Source organism: Arachis hypogaea, chromosome 5, assembly GCF_003086295.3.
Source record: "Arachis hypogaea cultivar Tifrunner chromosome 5, arahy.Tifrunner.gnm2.J5K5, whole genome shotgun sequence".
In the NCBI taxonomy this organism is placed as follows: Eukaryota; Viridiplantae; Streptophyta; class Magnoliopsida; order Fabales; family Fabaceae; genus Arachis; species Arachis hypogaea.
The window spans coordinates 4,060,908-4,087,697 of NC_092040.1; the positions used below are offsets into that span (position 1 = coordinate 4,060,908).

Genomic DNA, 26,790 nt, shown 5'->3' on the forward strand with positions numbered 1-26,790 from the left:
ATTACATATTAAGGAGTATTCAATTCATATGGATGTCAACATTTTTGGCATTATTAAAATAGACAAAATAGTAATGGTTGGCCTTCGGAATATGAACCTTGATTCCACGTGAGAATCCAATAAAATTAAGAGCGTTAACTGATTGAATATCTAAAATTAGTATTTTAGACATCTACAATTTAAAAATGCATAAGATAAAAAAATAAAAATTTGATTGTTAAAAGAATATTTGAATGTTATAAATAATGTTTTTTTACTAATATCTTTTTATTTTCATTTTTCTTTCTTTATAATTCTGAGGTGGAAACCATGAAATCATGGATCAAGTTTGAAGTATAAATGTATAATATAATAATAGTAATAATAATAATAATATTACAAGACATTGTTTCCAGTTTTCATGAGACACATGAGGATACACATGCTTTATATAAAAATCACATGATCCATTCCCAAGAGCCATGAATTCTATAATTTTTTATGCCATGCTATCATATATATAATAAATAATCCATGATTATTGAAACTAAATACTACCGACCTTTATGTAATTCTGCTGAAGAATTGAGATATATGAGTTAGATATTTAAGTTTAACAATCTACATATTATGCTAAAATAATATTTGTTCTATCAAGTCCTAAAGTGGTTAACCTAAGACGATAATGGAAATGAAAACTAGTATCCTTAAGATGAGAAGTTTTGGTTTTACACAAATACTAACTATATAAGAAGTTTTGGCACAATTTTATTTCTACAAGATATTAAATATTATCCTTATCCTTTAGATGAGAAATGAATTCCCTCACTAGTTATTATTCAACTACATATTATCATAACAACAATGCTAGGAACTAAGAATATCATCTAAAAACCAATCAAATGCTTTTGGGTGAATCTAAAATCTTTACGTAGATAGTGTTTATACTAGGTATTAGGATATTTCTTTTTTTTATAAATTGGATGGTTCTAAATCTATTTTCTGATTTATCATGTTTTAGGCATTTAAGAAGAGAAAGAGGGTGAAGAGACGGAAACTAATTGAATCAGTTTCCGTGATTCACATTGCAATGATACTAAACGTATCTCCTCCTAATTTGAATGTGATAAAACATTTAATAACCAATATTTTAAATCATAAATAAATAAAACTAATTACTATATTTATAATTAATTAAGTTGTTTTATTTTTGCCTGATCTGGAGTTGGTTCCATATATTTTTTCTTATTATAATTGCTCTCCAATAAAATATTTTTTTCTTATATTTACATAAGAAGAATATTAGAGAGTGATCAAATTTTATTACCTTTAATTCGCAGTTAATTATCAATGTTTAAAAATGTAGGCTAAAATATTTTGTTAGATTACTAGATTAAAGAAATTGAATTGATAACCAACTTATTGAATTGGCTGAGTGATAAACTCACTCGTCCGTTTAAACAAGTTGATAAAAAAAGGATAAGTAAAAAGACATCAATAAAAATCGAATAAAAAAAAACATTAAAATTGAAATAGAAACAAAATGGATAAATTAAAATTGAATACAAAGAAAATCACTATACTTTCTACCTAATTTCTTGACGCAACAAGAAAGGACTCATTAACCTTACTTAGCTAACTTGTCCACGCCATAGTTTTAGAATTGAATAGAAAGGATTTCTCAACCTTCTACTCGATTCCTGATGCAACAAAAGAGAGACCCACTCAACCTCACTTATCCACGTTATGATTTTATCATAAAACCAAAAGAGAGGTTTCACACATTTAATCACACTACAATAGTTTACGAAATATTTATAACTTTTTATTAGACTTAAAATAAAGAAAAATCCTAAACCTATAACATAAATCTCAATTTAATAACTAAATAAACAAAATTAAAATATATCAAACTAAATTGAACGTTCTAAAAATATAACCTAATAACTTCTAAATAATACTTAAACTTTTTATATCATGAACCTTTGAAGCATGTGTCACAAGTGTTGGAGGTTTGAATTTTGCCTTGTGCATGCAGCAACTCATTTGCTAACAATAAATTCTTAAATGGAGCTCAAATCCATAACGGATTAATCTTTTAGCTAAAAATAATAAATTCGTATACTTTTTCAACATTTTTTTTTACATAATGGATAAAGATGGACCATTCTGCTATGCACAAAGAAAGCTATTCATTCACTGGCAGTGGCAGAGTTTGCCATATTGATCTGAACTCTTAAAGTAAGAAGCAGCATATGATAATTTTGGTGCACATGGTGATGAAAATGGTGTCTCCCTTTATAAATCCTAAATAAATTGAAATCATGGCTTCAAAGAAACAAGAGAGTTTATGATACCAATGCAATTGAGGGTAGAGTACATAACATGGCATAACAGCAATGTTCCATGAAGCATGAACTATATAGATTTAGAACACGACATGTTTTCATGGCTTGAAATATAATGGAGCAAGCCCATTACTTTTGGCCACATCTCTTGGTGAATAGTATTATTGTGACTATATATATGCTGACACTAATAACGTGCACCCTTTAATTAAAAAGAAAAAAATGTTATTTTAGTCTTAAAGATTATAATATTGAATTTATTTCAATTTAAACTATTAGTAACTTTCAAGGGTGAGAGTTTGTTTCTCTCTTTCTTTAATGTTCTTTTTTTTTCTTTTGGGATTTAAATCCTACTAATTTACCGAATCATAAAAGATATATAAATAAAAAATTTGTATATTTATATTCGAAATTAAATAGTCAAATTTTAATATGTGATATTATTTATTTTTTTATTATCACAAATATCATATTATAATGAATCTAGTCAATTAGAATAATAAATAGCTCTTATAAACATAAATAATTTATTTAAAACTTAGCAAATAATTAAATATATAGTTAAAATCTGTGGACTGTGGGTCATTTTTTTGAATATGAGAAGTATGTGTGTGTTGTGCATTGTTGTGGAAAATACAGGTGTTGGACATAGATGTGGGACAATTTTTTCTGAACCAGGAAAAAAAATTAAGCTTACTAATCGGACAGTCCAATTAGTGTAAGAGAGAAAATTTAAATTTTGGCGAAAGTAATCGAACCTTTCGATTTGTGTTTAAAAAATTAAAAAATTTGGGGTACACAAATCGGACGGTCCGATTTTTGCTGCTGACACCACAATTGCGTAAAGCACTTATACACTCCATGACTGTGTCTTACACCATTTTCTCCTCAGCATCTAAATTAAAAAGTGAAAATCTGTACATATAATAAAACAACACAATACTCTAGACTTAACAAAGAGCATTTAAATAATTGCCCTAAAAAAATGCACACAGATTATTACCTATTTAGTTCAGGTAAGAAAATTAAATTGAAAAAAAAAATTTTTTTTCCCCTTTTAAATGAAAATTCTATATGTACTACAAGGACAATAATAACAATAATTTTATACTATTGAAGTAAGTGAGTACGGCAACATAATGTGAATATATTATTGAAGATTTGAATAGAAAGATGTGAAACTTCAACTATATCATAATAAGTTCCTAACTCCTAAGCTTACAGTCTAGCAGAGAATATGATTCCTAGATACATTGATCTTGATACGTAAAGTTGTTTAAGCTTCAAATGCATGCAGAAGAACTATACAATATACATGTGATATTCTTCTACATATGTCCCCTTTTAATTGGTTACTTTTAACACAAGCACCACATCAAACATAGGTCACACAAAAAATAATTTGTTGCAATGCTTTCATTATGTTAACATTTTGTTTCAAATTTTCAATTTCCAATGTAGAAGGAAAAATAGTATCATATGGTTGATTGAACCCTTATGTCTCCATATAAGAGTAAATGCACTAGCAACACAACACCTTATGGTTTCCATTATTCATAGCCATAAGCCACCAAGAAATTAATTATATCAATTTGAACAAAAAAATAGCTCATATGTCTCCTTAATAACCCTTCTAATGTTACCCTAGATTCCAGGCCTATGATGCTTGCCAACATTAGGCTACAACTACTGCATTGTTTGAGCTTGTTATTATTCTTAGAAAATATTTAAGATTTAATTATTCTATTATAATTTTATTAAATTTTTGATTATATTTTTATAATTTTTTATTAATATCTATACTATATCAAATTTTATATTTAAGTTTCTGTCATAATAAAAATATTAAAATTAACAGCATATTTTATTAAACGAAATGAATATGTCTAATATTTGACTGAATATTCTGTATAATTTAATAGAATATTTTGTTAATTTTAACGTTTTTATCACCGTAAAAACTTAGTTACAAAATTTGATATGGTATATATAGAAATCTAATTAAAAAATATATATAGAAAGACTTAATTAAAAATTTAGTAAATTTATAGGACCAACAGAGTAATTAAACTAATATTTAAATCAACAATCACTAATTATTCTTTGACCCAATACATGAATTGGCAATTCAATCATACACATGACAATTAGTATTTGAATAATGTTTCTTTTTTGAAGATGAAATTATTGATGGATAATATTTAATAGTGGGGGGAAGCAAGGGAGCACATACCAGCAATGCACTGTATGCATTGTTTACCACAAATTTGATCATAGTACTACGTTGCAATATCTTAGGCCATTGGATTAATTAATAAAAGGGTGACTATAACTACCAAATTGTTGGCCTAAAATGTTACATAAGCCTTGTGAAAAGTAATCACATGCACACATTTGTAACACAAGTTTTTTAAGGTTATTGTGTGAATGTTCTTGTATAAATAGAATGGAGGATTAAGGCATGTTATGAGTCACAAGCATTAAAGCATTCTTGTGTTAACAAAACTTTTTCTTTCTTTTCTTTAAAACAAGAACAAAAAGATGGATCATGAAGCCATTTCTAAATTACCCTTTTCACATCAACCAGTAAGGTCTATTAGTTTTCCCTCAAGAACACACCCTTCTTCTCAAAGAATTGAATCACTATTCACACACCTTAAACCACATTATTATTCTTCTCAGTCTGTTTCAAGCACTAGTTGCTTTGATGCAGAGACAATTCAGAATGGTTTGGTTGTTCTTGCTGATTTGTACAACTTCATGGAGGAACTTCTTCAATCTACACAAACTCAACAAGCTCTTTTGCATCACCAAGATGGAAAGCTTGTAGAAGAGGCATTAAGTGGATCAGTTACATTGCTTGATGCTTGTGGTTCTGCAAGGGATTTGTTGTTAGCTCTAAGGGAACAAGTTCAGTTGCTTCAATTGGCGATTCGACGAACAAGAAGAGGAGATTCAAGCATTGTTGAAAGCAGTGTTTCTGCTTATGAATGCTTCAGAAAGAAGGCAAAGAAAGAAATCACTAAGCAACTTGGTATGCTGAAGAAAATGGAAAGCAACAAAGATAGTTCAATTTCTTCTTTGTTGAGTCAAGATCAGAATCTAGTGTTCTTTGCTAGAGTTCTAAGAGAATCAAGAACTATAACCACATCTATATTTTGTTCTCTTCTATTGTTCATGTCAATGCCAACACTTGGAACAAAAGGGTCATCTTTGATCTCAAAGTTGAAGCCAAAAAGATTGTTTTTTTCTTCTTCAAACAAGGAACAGAATAAGAACAATGATGGAGTGGTAGCAGATCTCAACACTGCTCTTTGTTCTCTCCTTGGAAGAGAGAAAAATGGTGGTGATTCAATTAAGAGTGAAGTTCAAGGAGCATTGAGAGTGCTAGAGACACTAAATGCTGATCTTGATGGATTAGAGGGTGGATTAAATTGTATGTTTAGATGTTTAGTAAGAAACAGAGTTTCATTTCTTAATATGCTTACTCATTAGTAATTAATTAGCATAATGATTTTGAGTGAGGTACATATAAATTCAATGTCTTTTGTAAATTTAAGAATGATCATGTAATCCGAGTTTTAACTCTTAAGGATTTTGAATGAGAGAATCATGATTCTGAATTCAATTTTGTCTACTAAAAGTTTTCATATTCATTATTTTTTCTTGAAAGTTAGATCCTGTCAATGTCACTTTAAAGCCTGAAACAAATTGTTTTGCACTTTGTAAAATTTGATACATTCAAAATTTTTAGATACATTAAATTTTAAATTTACCAAATTGGAATAAACTTTTTTTTTTTGAAAGAGATAGATACAATTATTTGATCAAACACTAATAATTAATTCAGGAGATGGAGCTTTTCCATCAAAATTTGAATAATATATCACATTATTCTAACAACTAAGTCCTTTTTTTGGGGCTATCGAGCATGTTTTATTTTACAAAACACAATAATTACTTTGATATGTTTTTTATTAACAAAATTATTTTTTCTTCACATAAGTCATGATATCATATTATAAGTACTAAAGCATAGCAGGACAATATGTAAGCATACTTTGAAACACATATTATTGTATTACTTAAGGTAAATAGCACATAATTTACCCATTTTTCTCTTTGGCTCAAGCAGGCTAAGGTTAGTTGACCATTTGACTTAGTATAATAAACTGAGAATTTAGACTGGTTAATGCATATTAAATCGTGCATTACCTAAAAGTAGAGTAACTTGTAGGTAATAACATTACTTAAAAGGGGAAATGATACTTTGTCTTTTGAAGTTTAATAAAAGTTTTAAAAATACTCCTAAGTTTTAGTTTGTTTCAATTTTGTCGCAAAAGTTTTCGATTTGCATCAATATTCCTAACGGCTAATTTTTTAAAAAATTTAAGACTGATTCAACAACAATTTCATAAGAACAACCCTTAATACAAGCAAATCAAGCATAATTTTCATGTATTATTGTTAGATTAGTCTTAAATTTTTTGAAAATTTAGCCATCGAAACTATATTTGATGCAAATCGAAAACTTTTAGAACAAAATTGAAACAAAATAAAATTTAAAGGTATTTTTAAAATTTTTTACCAAATTTCAGAGATAAGAAGTATACTTTACCCTAAAAAATAAGGAAAATGAGGCTTTTTATTTTTTGTATTGTAGTATATTAGTGTTTTTCAATAATGTGAAAACTTAGTGTGTTTTTATTTTGTATGAATGCTACAAATTCAAGGGTTAGATTTGTAGATTTTATTTTATTTTTTTAAAAATTTACAAATATAAAGGTCAGATTTATATTTTAATGTTCAAAATTTTTTAAAACATGCAAATTGAATCTCCAATTTGGATTTTCTTTTTTTTTTTGTTTTTATACCCAAAACTGACCCTCAATTTTTTATCTTCACCCAAAATCTGATCCCAATTTTCTATCTCTATCCAAATCTGAACTTCTGGTTTGTAGTTTCTAATTTAAAAAAAAATATCTCCATATTCACACAAAAAATACCAACTCTCCATAATACATATATATACACACACATAAATATATATATATACACACACATAAATACATGATGACTAATTTTTAGCGTGTACATAATATTTTTATAAATAAAATAAAAATATCAACTGTACACACAAAAAATAACCATGAACAAGCATATTTTGAGCATCAAGATCTTAATATTCTAAGGAAAGTCATAGCAATGAACATGAACATAAGAGACAAGTGAACATGCTTTCTCTTTAATTAGATTATGTTCAAATCCTCTTATGCATCACAATTTTTGGGATATAGAGAGGTTGTAAATGTAATAGTTGTATGATACAAAAGAAACTTCATGCACTATATTTATTAGGTCTAATATTGGTTGGTGCAAATAATTTGGAACAAAAGATGGAATGAAAAGTTGATACTTTAGTTTTTGAAGATAAAATTAATACAAGCAATTAATCCACTATACAATTGGCTATACTCTGTAATTGTACTGAAAGTATAAACTTTGATTGAATAACAACAAAGGCACCAAAATATAGAGTATAAAATTTTCTCTGTATTTGATTTGATTGAATAACTATTTATATACATATGTACAGAATTGCTTTATGTTGAAGATAGTCTCTATTGGGATAATATGTTCAAAAGGGATGTCTTAGTCTTAATCATGCTCCTAAATAAGCTTTCTAATCTAATCTCAATGCTTTCAATTGCAATCTCCAAAGCCTCCAATTGCTCATGTGCTACTTTCATGTTGGAACCATTAGCACCTTCTTTTAAAAGGATGTTCAAAGTTGCATCCACCAATTGCAATTCATTGCAATTCTCTGAGTTTTCAGATGCAACCACTCCTTTATGCATCAACTTGTTCATCCATTTGGCTGCCTTTGACTTCGATGCTGGACGAGCGAAAAAAGTCAAAAGGGATTGGAAGATAGACACATTCATTGCAATCACTTCTCTTAAAACACTCATCACTTCTTCATTCAACAGTTGAGATGCTCCAAATTTGCTTTGTAGCTGCTTCAAGGATGTGATCACCTTGTTGACATTTTTCTTCATCTTCTTTGAGAAGGAATTGTATTCAGCTATGCTTGTTTCAATGGTTGAATCACCCTTTCTCCTTCTAAGAGCTGAATGAAGGAATTGCACATTCTCCTTGATCTGCATAACTGTGTCCCTTGTGATGCCACATGTATCCAAGACCTTCATGGATCCATCCAAGATTTCTTCAATGCATTTGTCACCTTCTTGTTGAAAGATGACCTTTTGGGTTGATGCAACATTGAGAAGATCATCCAAAGAAGAGTGTAAATCTTCCAAAAAGGACAAGCTAGTGACAACTGACTCAGACGTCGAAGTTGCTTCGAAAGCCTTGAGGTTGTTCAATTGATCTCTTACTCTGGAGGAGCATGGATGAGATCCATTTGGCAAACTGTTTGATCGAACATGCAACTTGCTTGCCATTGTCACTACTCTTTTTTTGGAGTAAGTTCAATGCTTGTGTTCTGCAGTCCAAAGTCCATTGAAACTCTTTATATAGGGGCTATTCAATTATTCATGATTTGATTCCATAGGCTAACACAGGAAACATTACAACTCACCTATCTTATAATCAAAGTGTATAAACCAGAAAGCATGTGGATCATGCATATAATTTATTGGAATATGTTAAGCTTGTCACATCTCTGCCTAACAATAACAATAACATTATTGAAAGTTACATGGTTTCAAAGTTTATTAAATGACACCACCTAATGTGCCTCAACTTGCTCCCCATTAATACATTACCCTCTTTGATTCAAAATAATATATAATTGATGCTGCTTCAGATATTGTCTCAATATGAGGGGGTTGGAGCTATGCAAAATTGGATTAAATTACAAATTTTTGAGATGCTGGGATCTGGATTGTGATATGGAGAATGGTAATAATATATATGACAGATAAGTTTGTTAAGATTAAGAGAACATAATGATGGACAGATTAGCAGCATTGGAATAGTTCTTAAATCATGTATCCCTTTCTTATTATCATAATTTCTTTCTAATAATTTATTATTATAGAAATAAAAGTATTTAACTCAATTATCTTCTACCTTGAGGATTTTAAAGTTTTAAATATGTGATTAAATAAAAGCGTTAACGTTTTTCACAAAATAATCTCTCTTTCTTGGAAGGCAGACATGTTCATCAATCATCACTATCACTTTCCTGGAATGCTAAGATCTTGATGTTGATTCAAGAGTGCATGCTCTTAATTTGTTTCAATATTTTCAAACTCAATCAAGTTTCTTCTGTTTATTAGCAAATAAAAGAAAGAAAAGAAGAGTTCTGTGACTAATCTTGATAAAAATATGAACAGTAAGAGCTGCTATAGATTTAGTTTGTATTTCAAGTTAGCAGGTTAATAAATTTGGAAAATTTGATTTTTTTTTTTTTTTTACTTGAAGCCTAAAAGTCAAATATAATAACTGGATATTAATTGTTTTGTTCACTAGACAAGAGCATATTCATATAGTATTTGCTATTTAGATAAATAAAACAATGAGTAAACAAGAAAGGCACAAATTTTGAGAGTATAAACTTTTGTATGCATTTAATTTGATTGTATTTGTACACATATATATATACACATATGGTAGATCAAAATTGGTATTTTGAAGATAGTGTGTATTCTATTGGGATAATATGTTCAAAAGGGATGTTCTAGTCTTAATCATGCGCCTAAATAAGTTCTCCAAACCACTCTCAATGCTTTCAATAGCAATCTCCAAAGACTCTAATTGTTCATTGGAAGCTTGAATCTGGGAGCCTTTAGCACCTTCATTTAAGAGGGTGTTCAAAGCTGCATCCACCAATTACAATTCATTGCCACTCTCTGAGTTCACTTCTTCCTTTTGCATCAACTTGTTCATCCATTTGCTTGCCTTTGACTTTGAAGGACCACCCAAGAATGATAGCAGACATTGGAAGACACACATGTTCATTTCTATCACTTCGCTTAGAATTCTAAGATCTTGATGCTGATTTAAGATTCCATATTTGCTTTGTAGGTGTTTCAAAGATGTGATCAACTTGTTGACATTCTTCCTCATCTTCTTTGAGGAGGAATTGTATTCGGCTATGCTCTTTTCAATGCATGAGTCTCCCTTTCTTCTTCTAAGAGATGAATGAAGGGATTGTACATTCTCCTTGATCTGCATGACAGTGTCCCTTGCAATGCCACACACATCCAAGACTTTGATTGAGCCATCCAAGATCTCTTGAAAGCATTTCACACTTTGATGATCAGAAATAGCCTTCTGGGTTGAACCAACATTGAGAAGATTGTCCATTGAGAAGTATACATCTTCCAACATGGACAAGCCTTTGACAACCGACTCAGATGTGCAGGTTGCTTCAAAGTTCCTGAGGTTGTTCAACTGCTCTTGCACTCTTGAGGAGCATGGATGAGATCCATTTGGCAAACTGTTTGATCGAATATGCAATTTGCTTGCCATTGTTCTTTTTTTTGTTCAAGCTCAATGCTGTTTGTTTTCTGTAGTCTAAGACCTTTGACACCTCTCCTTATATAGGGTCTATTCAATTATTCATAATTTGATTCCATAGACCAACTTAAGAGATAATACAGTTCACCAATCTTAATCATGTGTAGAAAGCATGTGAAGCATGCATTATTTTCTAGAAATATGGTAAGCTTGTCCCATCTCTGCCTAACATGTGATAGTTTTGCAGCAAATTATTCAAAGTGAAATGGTTTTGAAACTCTGAAGTGTATTATCTGGCATGTCTCCATTACTCATCACCTAATGTGTATATAATATAATCCATGCTTCTTCAGAGATTGTCTCAAAATCATGAGGTTGGAACTGTGCAACATGGATTAAATTACTCATCTTTGCAAAGTTAAGATCCACATTTTGAGATATGAAGAATGGTTTAATATGTGACAGATAAGTTTGTTGAGAACAAGAAAACATACTGATGAGCAGATTAGTAGCAGAAGAGTAATTATTAAGTGTGTCCACGAATAACATGTAGTATTCATGTCTCCCCTTCCTATTATCAGAATCTCCTTCATCATGTAGTACTAATCTTGTTTTAGCTTTTAGCATATCATAAAGAATGTTGATACTAATATTTAGCTCAATATTCTTGGGAAACTTCCAAGTACATAAGGACATTCGATACTGTTCTTGCTGTTTGTTATACTTATATAGGATCATGAATGTTTGTGAAGATTTCTTGTGACAATTCAGCCTCATTTTTGCTTGTGACTATTATTGGAGTTTTCTATTGTTTGAATTTAATTATATACAATTTGATTAGAAAAGTTTTGTGCAAAATCTAAAAGTTTTATATTAAGTAAAAGTATTTAACTCAATTTAAAAATAGTAACTTGTCCTAATTACTTTAGAGTAAAATCTCACCCTAACCGTTATTATTCTTGTCCTTCATCAATTGAAAAATGACAATATGGCTCTTAATCACTAATTTCGTCATATTTTTTGGCCTCTGTTAAACTTTGCAATCAAAATTAATAGATTATGTTTATGTGTAAAATAACCATTCCAAAAGACAAAACACTTCCTGTCGTATCATTAATACACGGCAATAAAGTAGAACAAGTAAATTCTTGTGAAAAAATTTATGAGACACTTAACTCCTAACTAATTATAAATATAAACACAAAAATTTACAATAAACTATAAGTAGGACAAGTATTCTTAAATTTTAACAAACCATTATACCCGCTGCTATACTAGTTGCCGCTGCTATACTAATTGTTGGCCTTAGTTGATAGTAGCCTCAGTTCCTTCCTCCTCTTTATAATCAACTACTTTGTGATGTTCACATGTCACATCCAATGGATATGGATCTCAACAAATAAAACATGAGATTGAGATAGGGAGAGTGTTAATGTGGCAGCAATACAAGGCAATGTTTTTTATGACTAATGAGGTTTTCTGATTGCAAACACTATGAGGACATGATAGGTAGCACCATATAATAATAATAATAATAAGAGAATAATGTTTGGAAGAGATGTGACAAGCTTCACATATACCAAGGATTTGAATGCATGCATGAAGCACATGATTGGTGAGTTGTATGTCAGTGTGATTAGAAGCATTCATCTATGAATCATTTAGTGGCTCCTCCTATGTCCTATGGTATATATAGAATGAGACTCAAGAGACTTGGTAACACCACATCCACATTCATCTTCCTTTAATAAACAAGAACTTAATAGCAAACATGGCAAGCAAATGGATCTCACCCATGCTTCTTAGAAGATCTATACATTCAAAGTCTTGGATGTATGTGGCATAACAAGGGACACTGTGATGCAGATCCCTTCACTCTGCTCTTAAAAGAAGAAAGGTTGATTCTTGCATTGAAAAAAGTGTATCTAAGTACAGTTCCTTTTCAAAGAAGACAAGGAAGAATCTCAACAAGCTGATCACATCTTAGAAGCATTTACAAAATAAACTTAGAGCATCTCCACTCTTGAATCAACTTCAAGATGCTAGTATTCTAAGGGAAGTGATTGCAATGAACATGTCTGTCTTCCAATTCTTTCTCTCATTCTTAACTGGTCCTCCTTCAAAGTCAAAGGCAACCAAATGGATGAACAAATTGATCCACAAAAAAGAGAATTTGAATGAATTGCAATTTGTGGATTCAACTTTAAGCACCCTTCTCAATGATGCTGCTCATGGTTCAGCATGCAGATAGCATCTAACAGATTGGAGGTTTTGGAGGATGTCATTGAAAGCATTGAAATTGGTCTAGAGAACTTATTTAGGTGCACGATCAAAACAGGAGCATCTCTTTTGAACATCATGACTCAATAGAGAAAGAATCTACATAATCTTTTTTCTTTTTTTTTTTGTCTCTAGATCCTACAAAAGCATCCAAAATTTTGAGGATGTTATAAGGATTAAAAATTTTGATCTCATTTATTTGTACATGTATACATTTAATAGTTACACAATCAAATACAACAAAAATTTTATAGTTTAAACACTATATTCTCTTGGTCATGTTTTATGCTTCCCTTAGCTCATACAGTGGTATTTATTTCAAAATCAATATAATATTTTGGATAGTGTTGTGTTGGTTTGATTTTTTTTATTAAATTTTATTTAAATAATTTAAAATTTTAAAATTATAAAATTTTTAACTTAAAATTTAGATGACTATAATTTAAATTAATGATTTAATTCAATCAAATACAAATAAATGTATTCGTATGTTTATATATATTCAATTTTGAAAAAAAAGGTATACAGTTTTTAAATTAACAATTTAAAATTTTAAATGCATCATATGTGCAAAATAAATTCAGGATTTGATACGTCAAAATAATATCTTGAATACTATTGTATTGGTTTGATTTTTATTTTTTTATTTCATTCAATTTTATTCAAATAATTTAAAATCTTAAAATTACAATTTTTTATTTAAAACTTAGATGAATATAATTTAAATTAACGATTTAATTCAATTCAATATAAATACACGTATTCATATTATTATATTTGTATGTTTAATTATGTTTATATATTTGATTTTAAAAAAATATAACGCTATAAATTTTTTAAATTAAAAAATTCATAATTTTTTAGTCTATATACTCGCTCAAAATGTGTAATGGGTATTTAAAATCATAATTCATCTATACATTATACATTTCAATAAATATATTTTATTAATTTGAGTAAAAAACTTTTAAAATAATAGATGAACTTTTATTTCATAATTAGTTATAGAAAAATTTATATAATACTAAAATGTGTAATGATGTGTAGTAAATTTAATTAATTAAGCGTATTAATGAATGGTATATATTTTTTATTGTAATAAAGAAAGAAAATATATAATATAATTTTTTTAATAATTGCCATCTATTTAAAATAAATAAGATAATTCAATAACAAAAAAAGTTTTTTAATGATTGTCACCTATTCAAAATAGTTGACATGATACAAGGAGAAATAACTATATGTCTATATGTTATAAACTCATTTTACATAAATTTAATATCAATTTTTATATAATAAAAATATATTAATTAATCGCTGTTTTTATTTATTTGAGTCTTCATAACGCGTTAGTTTCATTCTAGTTCTGATAAAAAAAAATTGCAAACTCTTTCCAGAAGTTATTTCTTTCTTGAGTGAGCAAAATAAAGTTTTTTTAGTAATTTTTTCTTCAATTAATGCATCGGTCCCATTATCTCCTGAATTGTTAGTTGTTATTATTACTAGTTGGGTATTCAAGAAATTGTTTGCTGTTAACTGATGAACCACACACATACATTAAATTTATTCCAATATTCTCAATATATGATTTCTTAGTAACTATTAACATGATTCCTTAACTTCTAAGTCACATATTAGAGTAATTATCCATTCTGAATGACATAATTATTTATGTTTACGTATTTATCAATAAAAATAGAGAGTAAAACAATGATTAATACATTCAGTTGTGCACAATTATAACTAGAATAATTATGTAACATCAAAATAGGTTGATGGATGATGAGAACCCATAAATTGGATAGCAGATCAAAATAATGACACTATGAAAGTGACTAAAAAATCTAGTTTCATAGGGTTGGACATGAGTATATGACTGGTGGTTTTATTATTGTTGTTCTTTCAATTATTGGAAGGGCCCTATCTCATTCCATAGTCATAAGCATAATTAAACAGGATTACCAATTTCAACGATGCCCTCCAATTAACGTTGTCGTCTGTATTAATTAATCCACAAATTTATTAATTAAATATGAATAATAATAATAATAAATTTGAAGTTAACTAAAATAATAATAAGTATGTTACATTAAAATCAAAATGACATGGGTTTAATTTTTAGAGTTAAGAATTTTTTTTTTATAAATTAAATGATCAAAGATATTTTAAAAAAAATTGTATACCAACTTTTTACTTTCTCTCTCATATTCCCATTATATATAGTAAATTATTTAGGTTATGTTTAGTAAAAGTTTAACAACAACAATAATAATAGAAAATTAAAGAAAAAGTAGATAAATTGTGCCATTATTTTTATAGATGAATAAATATCTCTTTTCTCTAAATAAATTTATATTTCTATTTTTGCCTCTCTAATCATAAGGTATGTTAGTGTCGTTAATTTTAAGAAAAGGAATACCAACTAAGTTGTTATTGAATTGCAGCATTGAAATCAGGGGCGGAGCTAGATAAAATATTAGAGGGGGCCAAAAATATTTATACAATAAACTAAGACTAAAATAAAATTTTAAGAGGGGCTAAACTGAAATTTACATATAATTTACAAGTAAAAAATTAAAATTAGGGGAGGTCATCGCCCCCCTTTGCCACCACCTAGCTCCGCCCCAGATTGAAATAGCAAATTTTACACTATATGGACTGCAGAGAGATTAAAACAAAAATGATGTAATAACAAAGTGAAAATATGTTTAACAAAATTTGCAACAACTCTTTACATTTACATAAAAGCATCAATAAACTTTATGCAGATATATAACCCTCATTAAACTTAAGTTCTAAACTACACATGCTTAGAATGTTCATGATATTAAATATAGTTTCAGGGAGAAATTATATTAAGAAAAGATACTCGAGTATTAATAAGGTGCTTAAACAAGCCCTCTAATCCATTCTCAAGCCCTTCAATGACTAAAATCAGAGCTTCTATCTCTCTTTGTGCAGATTGAATAATCTTCTGAGTCTCAAAATCCTTGCTTTGATTATTATTATTATCCATAACCATTCTGCAGAGTGCTAAATCCACCTTTTCTATTTCATTCACATTGTCCTGTTGAATATTGTTGCATACAAGCACTCCTTTCTTCATTAATCTTGACACAAAATCCCACTTTCTAGCCTTAAACTTGAAGATTGGTGAAGAAAGAAACACAAGAAGTGACTGAAAGATTGAACTTGTGATCAAACTAGACTCTCTCAGAACCCTTACAACTGCAGATAGGTGCTGATTAAGATCCAAGGGTGGAGAATATGATCCAAAAGAGTGATGATCCACATAATGCTTCAATAAAAGAAGAGATTTTGTGCATTCCTTCCTCATGTTTCTTCTCAAAGTCCAATATGAATTGAGATGGTTTTCAATACCAAAATCACCAACCATTTTTCTCCTTCTGAGTGCTGATTGAACTTCACCAACATTCCCTTTGAGCAACATGATGGAATCTCTTGTCTCCCCCAAGATCTCCAAGAATCTTAGAGGGAAATCAAGAAGCTCATCAACCCATTTCTCATTGTGGTGTTGGGAAAGTGCTTGTTGAGTGAGTGGAAGATTCAGAAGATCTTCAACCACACACTTGTACAACTCTTTAAGGTCATGAAGGCCACAGCAAATTGTTTCCACCACCTTTGATGATGATGATGATGGCTCCCATGATTTGAGCTTGTTCAGCTCCTCTTCAACCCTTGCTGTGCTTGGATGTGATCTTGTTGGCAAGCTTATAGATCGAATATTGTTAGTATTACTGCTATAATGCTTTTGTGAAATGCCAGCCATAGCTCCCCTTTTCATCATACTACTACTGCTCATTCTTCATCTTTTTTATATACTTTTTTTTACGAAATATGTTTGTGTATATATATATAACATGTGAAGAAAATGTGGGGTATATCCTATTACTTTAATTTTAATGTACTGATAGTATAAAATATTTTACACAATTATACAATTATATCTGTTCTTTTGAATAATTATTTATGACGGTTAATAAAAATAGTACTTAATTTTAGTGCATAATTAAATACACTTATAAAATTATTTTACATTGTGGGTGTGCATCAAAACTAAATTCATATCCTATATGGTCGTCTTCAAGCAGCTACACAATTAACCACTCATATAGTTTTAAAATGGAGGCCCTCATCTCTCAATGCTGTAATTAAGGTGCACCTCACAATTCTGCCTTGAGTTTTCCATTCCAAAGATATTCCATAAAGTATAAAGAATTATTTTTAGTTAGAAAATATTAATTAATTTTAGTGTTTAGATTTAAAATTTAAATTTAAAATTTTAGAAAAATAAAATAATTTTAAAATTATTGATTGATATTAATAAAATTTACTTAATATTTTATAAAATAAAAATATTATTTATATATTAAAAAATTATTAAATTAATTATTATATATTTTTGTATAAATATATATTATCTAATTTATTTTAAATATATATTTTATATTAATAATTAATTTTAATGTATATTTAGCATGACTATTTTCAGAATATTCTGGCAACCATTTCCTGTCACTGTCACTGTCTCCAAAGTCTTCAATGAACCTAATCTGGATGTCTTGCAGATTTTTATGGAATTTGCATTCACCTGTTTAGACTTTAGAGAAACCAATTTCCGGAGAAATGGACAAATCCTTTTGGTCTTTATTAGTGCTATCTCAACTTCATGCTAAAATTTAAATTTGATTTATGATTTATCCAATTCAAGAAACAGTAAGTATTTGTTTCATTTTTTTAAAATAAATAATTTCCAAGGTTCAATTTAAAACCATTAAGGAAAAAAATTATAAGAACTATTTCTCAAATCAAATGATAATTTAATTGACATGATATTTTAATTATTTTTTAAATTATATAAATTTAGTTAATTTTTTTTATATTGTATAACACTATCATTATTTATTATTTTTTATTTAAAAAAATTTAAATTTTAACTCGTACTATTTTAAAAGGCTACATTTTATATTGACTATTTCAATATTAAAAATTCTAATAACGATTTTTTAGATATTAATGAGTCAAAGAATGATTTTTAATGAATTTTTTAGAAATTATTTATTATTTCGTTTTAAATTCATAAGTTTGTAAAAATATAAATTTTTTAACATTTGAACTAAAACATAAAATATAATTTTTTATTTTTTTATTTTTTAATATTTTATTTAAATTCAAATAATGGCTATTTTTTATTGATATTTATATTTTAAAATTAATGTCAATAATTTATATTAGTAGTAAATCGAATAAGGTAATTTGATTTATATTAAAAAGTGTAAATCGAATTTATTTAATTCGATTTATATAGAGAATAAAACAAAATATGCATGTAACCAAATTTAATTTAGGATATCTGTATAATTTTTTTCTTATTTAATTTATCTATATAAATTATCCTAAATCACATGTATAACTTGTATTATGTACAAATATTTATATACTTTGTGCAAATATTTATGTGTTATGTATAAAATCTTTTATATTATATTAATAAAGTTGTCAAATATATAAATATTTATGCTATATTAAAAAGGACAATGAGATATACATACATATATATTTTGAGTAATTACCTAAATTAGTCTTCAAAAATTTTAAAAATAGATATTTTAGTTCTCAAGAAAAATTAATACACAAATCAATCATTATATGTCGATCTTATTATTATTAACTTAGCTTTGTGAATGTATATGGACGACGCTACTATATTAATACACTCTTTTTGTTAGAAACAACTAAGGTGAATAATGATGTTTTGAAATTCAAATTAAAACATTTTCTTTTAATACAAATATAATTTAAAAATACGATATCTTTTGATTATATTAAATACAAAAATATCAAATAATTTTAATCTTGAATTTCTTGTAGAATAATCTCTATTATTATTATTATTATTATTATTATTATTATTATTATTGAGTGAATATATATATATATATATATACTTTTTATATTATAAATACATACATAAGAATCTAATAAATAAATTTATTATTATTTTTGTCTAAAAAATATAAAAAATTATAGTACAGTATTATTGTGCAATTAATAATAATAATTTTATTTTTTGGACAACGAACTGTTATTTCTGATGAAAAAAATATTGGGAATTGATTCGTATATTAATTTTTTTTTAGAATTAAAATGTCTATTTTTAAAATCTTTTGGGACTAATTTAGATAATTATTTTGCCAAAAAATAAATTGAAGATTAATTTGTCTGTCGAAATAAAATCTTAAAATTAATCTATGTATTAATTTTTTCTTTAGACTAAAATATCAATTTTGAAAATTTTTAAGAACTAATTTGAGTGCTTATATTTTTTTTTACACTAGACTTATACCAATCTATTTATACTTAATTACAAAAACGCTTTTAGCATGTAGCATCACCGTTTCCATAGATATCTATGCAGGAATTGTCATTTTCTTATTAACATTTTATTCCTAAGGCATTTGACATCTTTTAAAGATCTTATTATATTGAATTATAATTATTATTTCTTTGATCATTGTTAAGAGAATCTTCATTATAGCCAATTCTGGTAAATGCATCAATGATTTGAAATTGATGTCAGGAATAATAAATCCACCAACATAAGGTCAATAATAATGGGCCATAACGCACCATGCTTTCTAAAACGTCTCAAAACATTAGGATTATGCAAATTAACATTTTTTCAGAATAGGACTATACAAAATCATACAATTGGGCTTCTTTTTTTTTTTGGACAGTGTCTAGACTCACGCAAGACCCAACCCGACCCGACAAGCGCCACTCGAACCACTTCTACACCTGCCCGACCCGGTTCCTACTCACTCTGTTCTTCTTCCTGGCCGCTGCTGCGAATTGCGATGACTGACGACAGCGCTCAACCTCCGGCATTTTCACGATCGATGTGCTCCGCCAGGCCGGTCTTCTTCGCTGGCTGCTTTCTGCCGTCGCCTGACACATCTTGGTTCGGGGCACTCCTTTCTCCACCGCAGTGGATGGCTGTGCTGCTCTCCGCCGACTCCCTTCTGTCAGTGATCGGAGGTAGATCCGACGGTTCGTTGCTGCTGCATAATTGGACTAGAAAATTTTGATTTCAAATTAGCAGGTTAATTACTATGGGAAACTTGAATGGTTTTTTCTTCAAGCCTAAAACTAAAATCTGATAACTGGATATTAATTGTTTTGTTCATTAAGCAGGAGCATATTCATATAGTATCTGCTATTTAGATAAATAAAACAATGATTAAACAAGAAAGACACCAAAATTTAGAGTATAAACTTTTGTATGTATTTGATTTGATTGCATTTGTACACATATATATATATACACATATGGTAGATCAAAATTGGTATTCTGAAGATAGTGTGTATTCTATTGGGATAATATGTTCAAAAGGGATGTTCTAGTCTTAATCATGCGCCTAAATAAGTTCTCCAAACCACTCTCAATGCTTTCAATAGAAATCTCCAAAGCCTCTAATTGTTCATTGGAAGCATGAATCTGGGAGCCTTTTGCACCTTCATTTAAGAGGGTGTTCAAAGCTGCATCCGCCAATTGCAATTCATTGCCACTCTCTGAGTTCACTTCTCCCTTTTGCATCAACTTGTTCATCCATTTGATTGCCTTTGACTTTGAAGGACCACCCAAGAATGATAGCAGACATTGGAAGACACACATGCTTATTGCTATCACTTTGCTTAGAATGCTAAGATCTTGATGCTGATTTAAGATTCCATATTTGCTTTGTAGGTGCTTCAAAGATGTGATCAACTTGTTGACATTCTTCCTCATCTTCTTTGAGGAGGAATTGTATTTGGCTATGCTCTTTTCAATGCATGAGTCTCCCTTTCTTCTTCTAAGAGATGAATGAAGTGATCGTACATTCTCCTTGATCTGCATGACAGTGTCCCTTGTGATGCCACATACATCCAAGACTTTGATTGAGCCATCCAAGATCTCTTGGAAGCATTTCTCACTTTGATGATCAGAAATGGCCTTCTGGGTTGAACCAACATTGAGAAGACTCTCCAAGGAGAAGTATACGTCTTCCAACATGGACAAGCCTTTGGCAACCGACTCAGATGTGCAGGTTACATCAAAGTTCCTGAGGTTGTTCAACTGCTCTTGCACTCTTGAGGAGCATGGATGAGATCCATTTGGCAAACTGTTTGATCGAACATGCAATTTGCTTGCCATTGTTCTTTTTCTTTCTTTTGGAGGAAGCTCAATGCTGTTTGTTTTTTGTAGTCTAAGACCTTTGGCACCTCTCCTTATATAGGGTCTATTCAATTATTCATAATTTGTTTCCATAGACCAACTTAAGAGATAATACAGTTCACCAATCTTAATCATGTGTAGAAAGCATGTGAAGCATGCATTAATTTCTTGGAATATGGTAAGCTTGTCCCATCTCTGCCTAACATGTGATACTTTTGCATCAAATTATTCAAAGTGAAATGGTTTTTGAAACTCTGAAGTTTATTATCTGGCATGTCCCCATTACTCATCACCTAATGTGCCTCATATGCTGCCACACTAACCCCTTTGATTTCAAATATATAATATAATTCATGCTGCTTCAGATATTGTCTCAAATCATGAGATGGAGCTATGCAACATGGATTAAATTATACATTTTGACAAGGCTGAGATCCACATTTTGTGATATGGAGAATGCTCTGACAGATAAGTTTGTTGAGATTAAGAGAACATAATGATGGAGCAATTAGTAGCATTAGAGTAATTTTTAAGTGTGTGCACGAATAACATGTAGTGTTCATGTCTCCCCTTGCTATTATCAGAATCTCCTTCATCATGTAGTATTAATCTTGTTTCAACTTTCATATCATAAAGAATGTTGATGCTAATATTTAGCTCAATATTCTTGTAAAATTTCCAAGTACATAAAGGACATTCAGTACTGTTCTTGCTGTTTGTTATATATAGAACGAGGAATATTGACACTAATCTTTAACCTGATATTCTTGTTAAATGTTCAAGTTAAAGGACATGTTGGATTTTTGTTGTTATGGGATCAAAGATAATTGGCAAGATTTCTTTGTGAAAAATCAGCCTCAGCTAATCCATGAACTTTTCTGTTAAATTAATTTTGATATATATATTTGTATTGAAAACTTACACAAAAGATTAATTCTGGATTATCAATAACGATATTTATGAACTATAATATGGTGTTCAATAATAGTATTTTTTAATACAAATTTATGTTTGATCTCTCTCTCTTTTTGTTAGAACTAGTATTACATTATAGTTGTTATAAAAGGATTTGAGACTAGTTCTGATGAAAATAAATTCATATGAATCTAATAATGTTACTTATATATTTTTTCTTGTTTTTCCCCATAGTTTTTGTTAATCTCTGTTTCCAAATAATAGTCGATTTGACCTGAAATTGCAGAAGATTGTGCAACTTACTACCAAGTACCAACCCATGAATGTTGTCACTGTTGAATAAATGAAATTGTTTTATAGCACTTTATACCAAAAAGAAGTCTTAAAATTGCAATATATAAGAAATTACAATGACTAAAAATTGTTGCTGAGTTTGATGAGGTTGCTTGGGGCATGGAGACTGGTCAATGGATATTGCATTGTTTGTGAGAGAGGTTGAATCCAAAGTCCAACCTATTGCTTTATGTAATCCTTAGTAGTGAGAAGCTTTATATTTAAAATCCTAAAAGATCAGAGAAAGTAACTACTCTACTGTGCTTATTAGACATTATGCTTCAACCAACTTTATATTAAGTTTTAGAGCATGGGCTAAACAGCAGAGGAGATGGCAAAATATAGATAGAGTATAAACATTTCTTTGTATTTGATTGTGTTATATATTGAATTGAATCATATACATATACAAACTAAGTAGGTCAAAAATTTTAATCCTCTAAGGTCTACAAAATTTGGAACCTATCTCAGGATTTATAAAGAATAACAACAGACTCTATTGAGCCATGATGTTCAAAAGAGAGACTCTTGTTTTGATCAAATGCCTAAATAGGTTCTCCAAATCATTCTCAAGGCTTGTGATGACATTCTCCAAAGCCTCCAATCTTTCATGTGCTATCTTCATGTTGGAACCTTCATTTAGCATGGTTCTTAAAGCAGCATCAACACACTGCAACTCATTGGAATTTTGTGAGTTCACTTCTTCCTTATGCATCAATTTGTTCATCCATTTAGCTGCCTTTGACTTTGAAAGAGGACCAGCCAAGAATGAAAGTAGGGATTGGAAGACAGACATGTTCATTTCAATGACTTCTCTTAAAACACTAATCACATTAGCAGCATCTTGACCTTCATTCAACAATGGGGATGCTCCAAATTGGCTCTGCTTCAAAGATGTGTTCAACTTCTTGACATTCTTCTTAATCTCCTTTGTCAACAAATTGTATTCGGCTATGCTTGATCCAATAGTTGAATCTGCCTTTCTCCTTCTGAGAGCAGAATGAAGGGATTGTACATTTTCCTTGATCTGCATAACTGTGTCCCTTGTGATTCCACATATATCCAAGACTTTGATTGAGCCATCCAAGATCTCTTCAAAGCATTTGTCACCTTGATGATGGGAGATAACCTTTTGAGTTGAAGCAGCATTGAGAAGATCATCCAAGGAAACATATAAGTCTTGAAGCAAGGACAATCCAGTGCTAATTGACTCAGATGTTGAAGCAGATGTTGCTTCATAAGTCCTGAGCTTGTTGAGCTCCTCTTGAACCTTTGTGTAGCTTGGATGAGATCCATTTGGCAAACTGTTTGACCGAATGTGAAATTTGGTTTCCATTGTTGTATATATTTGTGTGTTCTTCTTTCTAAGGGATTGAAGAAAGCTCTAATGTTAGTTTGTGTGTGTTCTCTTATCAAATCCATTGGCTCATTGTCTTTATATATAGAAGGTAGCTACTTTTTCATGATTGATTCCTATTGGCCAACATAATAAAGCATCACAGCTCACATATCTCAACCAATGAAAGCATGGGTTACATGCATGGATTTTCTTGGAATTTGTTAAGGTTGCCACATCTCTAACCAACATTATTGTGTTGTTATAAATGCATTAGAAGTGCTACCTGTCATGTTCTCCTTGTGTTTGCATTCACAGAACCTCATTAGTCATCACCAACATTGCCTCCTCTGCTGCCACATTATCCTCTTTGATTGCAAATATTATATGATTCACTTCAATAATGTCCATTGGTTTGTCCCAATATGATAGAGCTATGGAGCTGCAGCATGGATTAAAAAATGGCTCCTGCAAGGTTGAGATTCTGATCCTGTGAATATAAAATATGGTCAATCATTAATGGTGTCACATATAAAATGATGGTTCAATTAGTAGCATTTAGACTAGTTAAGTCATAAGTGTGTGTACGGGTAGCATGTAGTATTCATGTCTCACCTTTTTTAATGGTAATCTCCTCCTTGCTAGGATTTCATCATTTTCTGCTAAGATTTTTCATGTACATTGTTTCTGTTGACACTAATCTTTACCTCAATATTGTGAAATATCAAAGTACAGAAAGGACATGTACTATTCTTGCTGTTCTAGGATTAAGGGGTGCATTTGCTACTAATTGTCAAAGATCTCTTGTTTAATTTTTTTAAGTAATAATATTTTAATCCTAGTAATTGTCATATGCTATTTAACTTCTGGAATTTAATTAGATATATATATTAAGCAACATGCAAAATAACTCTGCTCATTTTCTCTTTGTTCCCTCTGTATCCCTAAGGAACAAGGTTTAATAGATCAGCCTATTTACCTTAGTCATAAAACAAAGTTATATTGAGTTTTATAGGTAGGTATGTAAATTATTCTCTACATGTTTCATATTCAATGCATTTGGATCCCAACCCTCTCATAAAACTAAAACCATTTGTTTAATGGATTTTGCAAATATGGCAGAAACAGCAATCATTATAATATTTGCAATGAAAGAGGGCAATGTGGCAGCAAGAGGAGGCAATGTTGGTGATGACTAATGAGCCAACACAAGCAAAACAAGACAGGTAGCACAATTGCATAACATCACATTATAATATAATAACAAGAGGGTATGTCAGAGATGTGACAAGCTTCACATATTCCAAGGGAATTCATGTATGGACCACATGAATGATTCTCACTCTCTGATTGGGAGATCATTGATGAGCTGTGTGTGATGCCTCTAGAAACCAATCATCAATAGCTTCTCTTATATAGAGAGAGAGTCAAGGACTTGGTACCAACACATCAGCATTCACAGCTCTCTTTCAGAAACAATAATCACCAAAAAAGAGAGAGAAAAAAAAAACAGAAAACAATGGCAAGCAATCTTCATGTTCGTTCAAACAGTTTGCCATCTGCATCTCATCCATCCTCCACAAGGGTTCAAGAGGAGCTCAACAAGGTCAAGACTTTTGAAGCAACATCCACATCTGCATCTGCATTTGGATTGTCCTTGTTAGAAAATCTATACATTTCCTTGGACGATCTTCTCAGTGTTTCTTCCACCCAAAAGGCCATATTTCATCATCAAGGTGAAGAGATATTGGATGGCTCTTTGAGACTTTTGGATATATGTGGAATCACAAGGGACACAGTGATGCAGATCAAGGAAAATGTACAATCACTTCACTCTGCTCTCAGAAGGAGAAAGGCAGATTCAAATATTGAAAAGATTGTAGCAGAATATAATTCATTCTCAAAGAAGATGAAGAAAAATATCAAGAAGTTGATCACATCTTTGAAGCAATCAGAAAGCAAGTTTGGTGCTTCCTCACTCCTGAATGAAGAAGTGATTAGTGTTGTAAGGGAAGTGATGGTGATGAACATGTCTGTCTTTCAATCCCTTCTCTCATTCTTGGCTGGTCCTCCTTCAAAATTAAAGGCAACTAAATGGATGAACAAGTTGATGCATAAGGGAGAAGTGAGCTCAAAGAATTCCAATGAGCTGCAGTGTGTTGATGAAGCATTGAACACCGTTTTAAATGAAGGTGCTAATGGTTCCAACATGCAAGTAGCACATGGAAGATTGGATGCTCTGGAAGATGCCATTGAAAGCATTGAAATTGCTTTGGAGAACTTATTTAGGCGCTTGGTAAAAACCAGAGCCTCTCTTTTAAACATTATGACTCAGTAGAGTCTACTCACTTATTCTTATCTCTCTCTAAATCCTACAAAAGAATCCCAATTTTAAGGATCTCTGGAAGGTTGAAAATTTTGATCTCTTTGATTTGTACATGTATAAAATTCTATGGTTACATAATCAAATACAAAAGAAAATTCACATTTCATATATTTTGCTCTCTTTTCTTTTGTATGGGTCATCTTTTTAAGTTTCTCTGCACATACATTAACATTTAATTTAGTCTCTCTCCATCACTTATCTTAAAACTTGGGTGGAGTATGATATCTACTAAGCAAGTAGAATAATTAATTAAACTTTAATGATATCTACTAATGACATGCCACTCGTGCACTGAACAATTCTCTTTAAGAGGAAGTTAAATCAAATTCATTGAATAACAATCTGTTAGAGAAAGTACCTCAATTATTATAAATCATTAGACATAGTCCAAAATGAAACAAAAGCATTATACATTATGGAACTAGAAAAATGAAAGACACTTGATCAACATCAGTTAGAGTTATCATAACAATTTTCTTCCACTAGAGAA

At 29.9% G+C, this 26,790-nt stretch overlaps 6 protein-coding genes and 2 pseudogenes across 6 annotated transcripts; 3 read left to right on the forward strand and 5 right to left on the reverse strand.

The window, feature by feature from the left end:
• Nucleotides 1–4,694: 4,694 nt before the first annotated feature.
• LOC112800279 (uncharacterized) lies at nt 4,695–5,929 on the forward strand. Its single transcript, XM_025842475.3, has one exon. It carries the CDS (start codon nt 4,869–4,871, stop codon nt 5,820–5,822), a length of 954 nt encoding a protein of 317 aa, XP_025698260.1. The 5' UTR covers nt 4,695–4,868; the 3' UTR covers nt 5,823–5,929.
• A 1,931-nt stretch (nt 5,930–7,860) lies between these two features.
• Nucleotides 7,861–8,916, reverse strand: LOC112804080 (uncharacterized). The gene has a single exon (XM_025847510.3). It carries the CDS (start codon nt 8,789–8,791, stop codon nt 7,949–7,951), a length of 843 nt encoding a protein of 280 aa, XP_025703295.1. The 5' UTR covers nt 8,792–8,916; the 3' UTR covers nt 7,861–7,948.
• Nucleotides 8,917–10,001: 1,085 nt separating this feature from the next.
• Nucleotides 10,002–10,826, reverse strand: LOC112804081 (uncharacterized; annotated as a pseudogene).
• A 1,533-nt stretch (nt 10,827–12,359) lies between these two features.
• LOC112799918 (uncharacterized) lies at nt 12,360–13,417 on the forward strand (annotated as a pseudogene).
• A 2,363-nt stretch (nt 13,418–15,780) lies between these two features.
• On the reverse strand, nt 15,781–17,198 carry LOC112800280 (uncharacterized). Its single transcript, XM_025842476.3, has one exon. It carries the CDS (start codon nt 16,915–16,917, stop codon nt 15,934–15,936), a length of 984 nt encoding a protein of 327 aa, XP_025698261.1. The 5' UTR covers nt 16,918–17,198; the 3' UTR covers nt 15,781–15,933.
• Nucleotides 17,199–20,359: 3,161 nt separating this feature from the next.
• Nucleotides 20,360–21,534, reverse strand: LOC112800282 (uncharacterized). Its single transcript, XM_025842477.3, has one exon. The coding sequence runs from the start codon at nt 21,307–21,309 to the stop codon at nt 20,485–20,487; it is 825 nt and encodes a 274-aa protein (XP_025698262.1). The 5' UTR covers nt 21,310–21,534; the 3' UTR covers nt 20,360–20,484.
• A 1,388-nt stretch (nt 21,535–22,922) lies between these two features.
• LOC112800285 (uncharacterized) lies at nt 22,923–24,045 on the reverse strand. The gene has a single exon (XM_025842482.3). The coding sequence runs from the start codon at nt 23,912–23,914 to the stop codon at nt 23,075–23,077; it is 840 nt and encodes a 279-aa protein (XP_025698267.1). The 5' UTR covers nt 23,915–24,045; the 3' UTR covers nt 22,923–23,074.
• Nucleotides 24,046–25,285: 1,240 nt separating this feature from the next.
• On the forward strand, nt 25,286–26,406 carry LOC112800287 (uncharacterized). Its single transcript, XM_025842484.2, has one exon. The coding sequence runs from the start codon at nt 25,434–25,436 to the stop codon at nt 26,250–26,252; it is 819 nt and encodes a 272-aa protein (XP_025698269.1). The 5' UTR covers nt 25,286–25,433; the 3' UTR covers nt 26,253–26,406.
• The last annotated feature ends 384 nt before the right edge of the window (nt 26,407–26,790 follow it).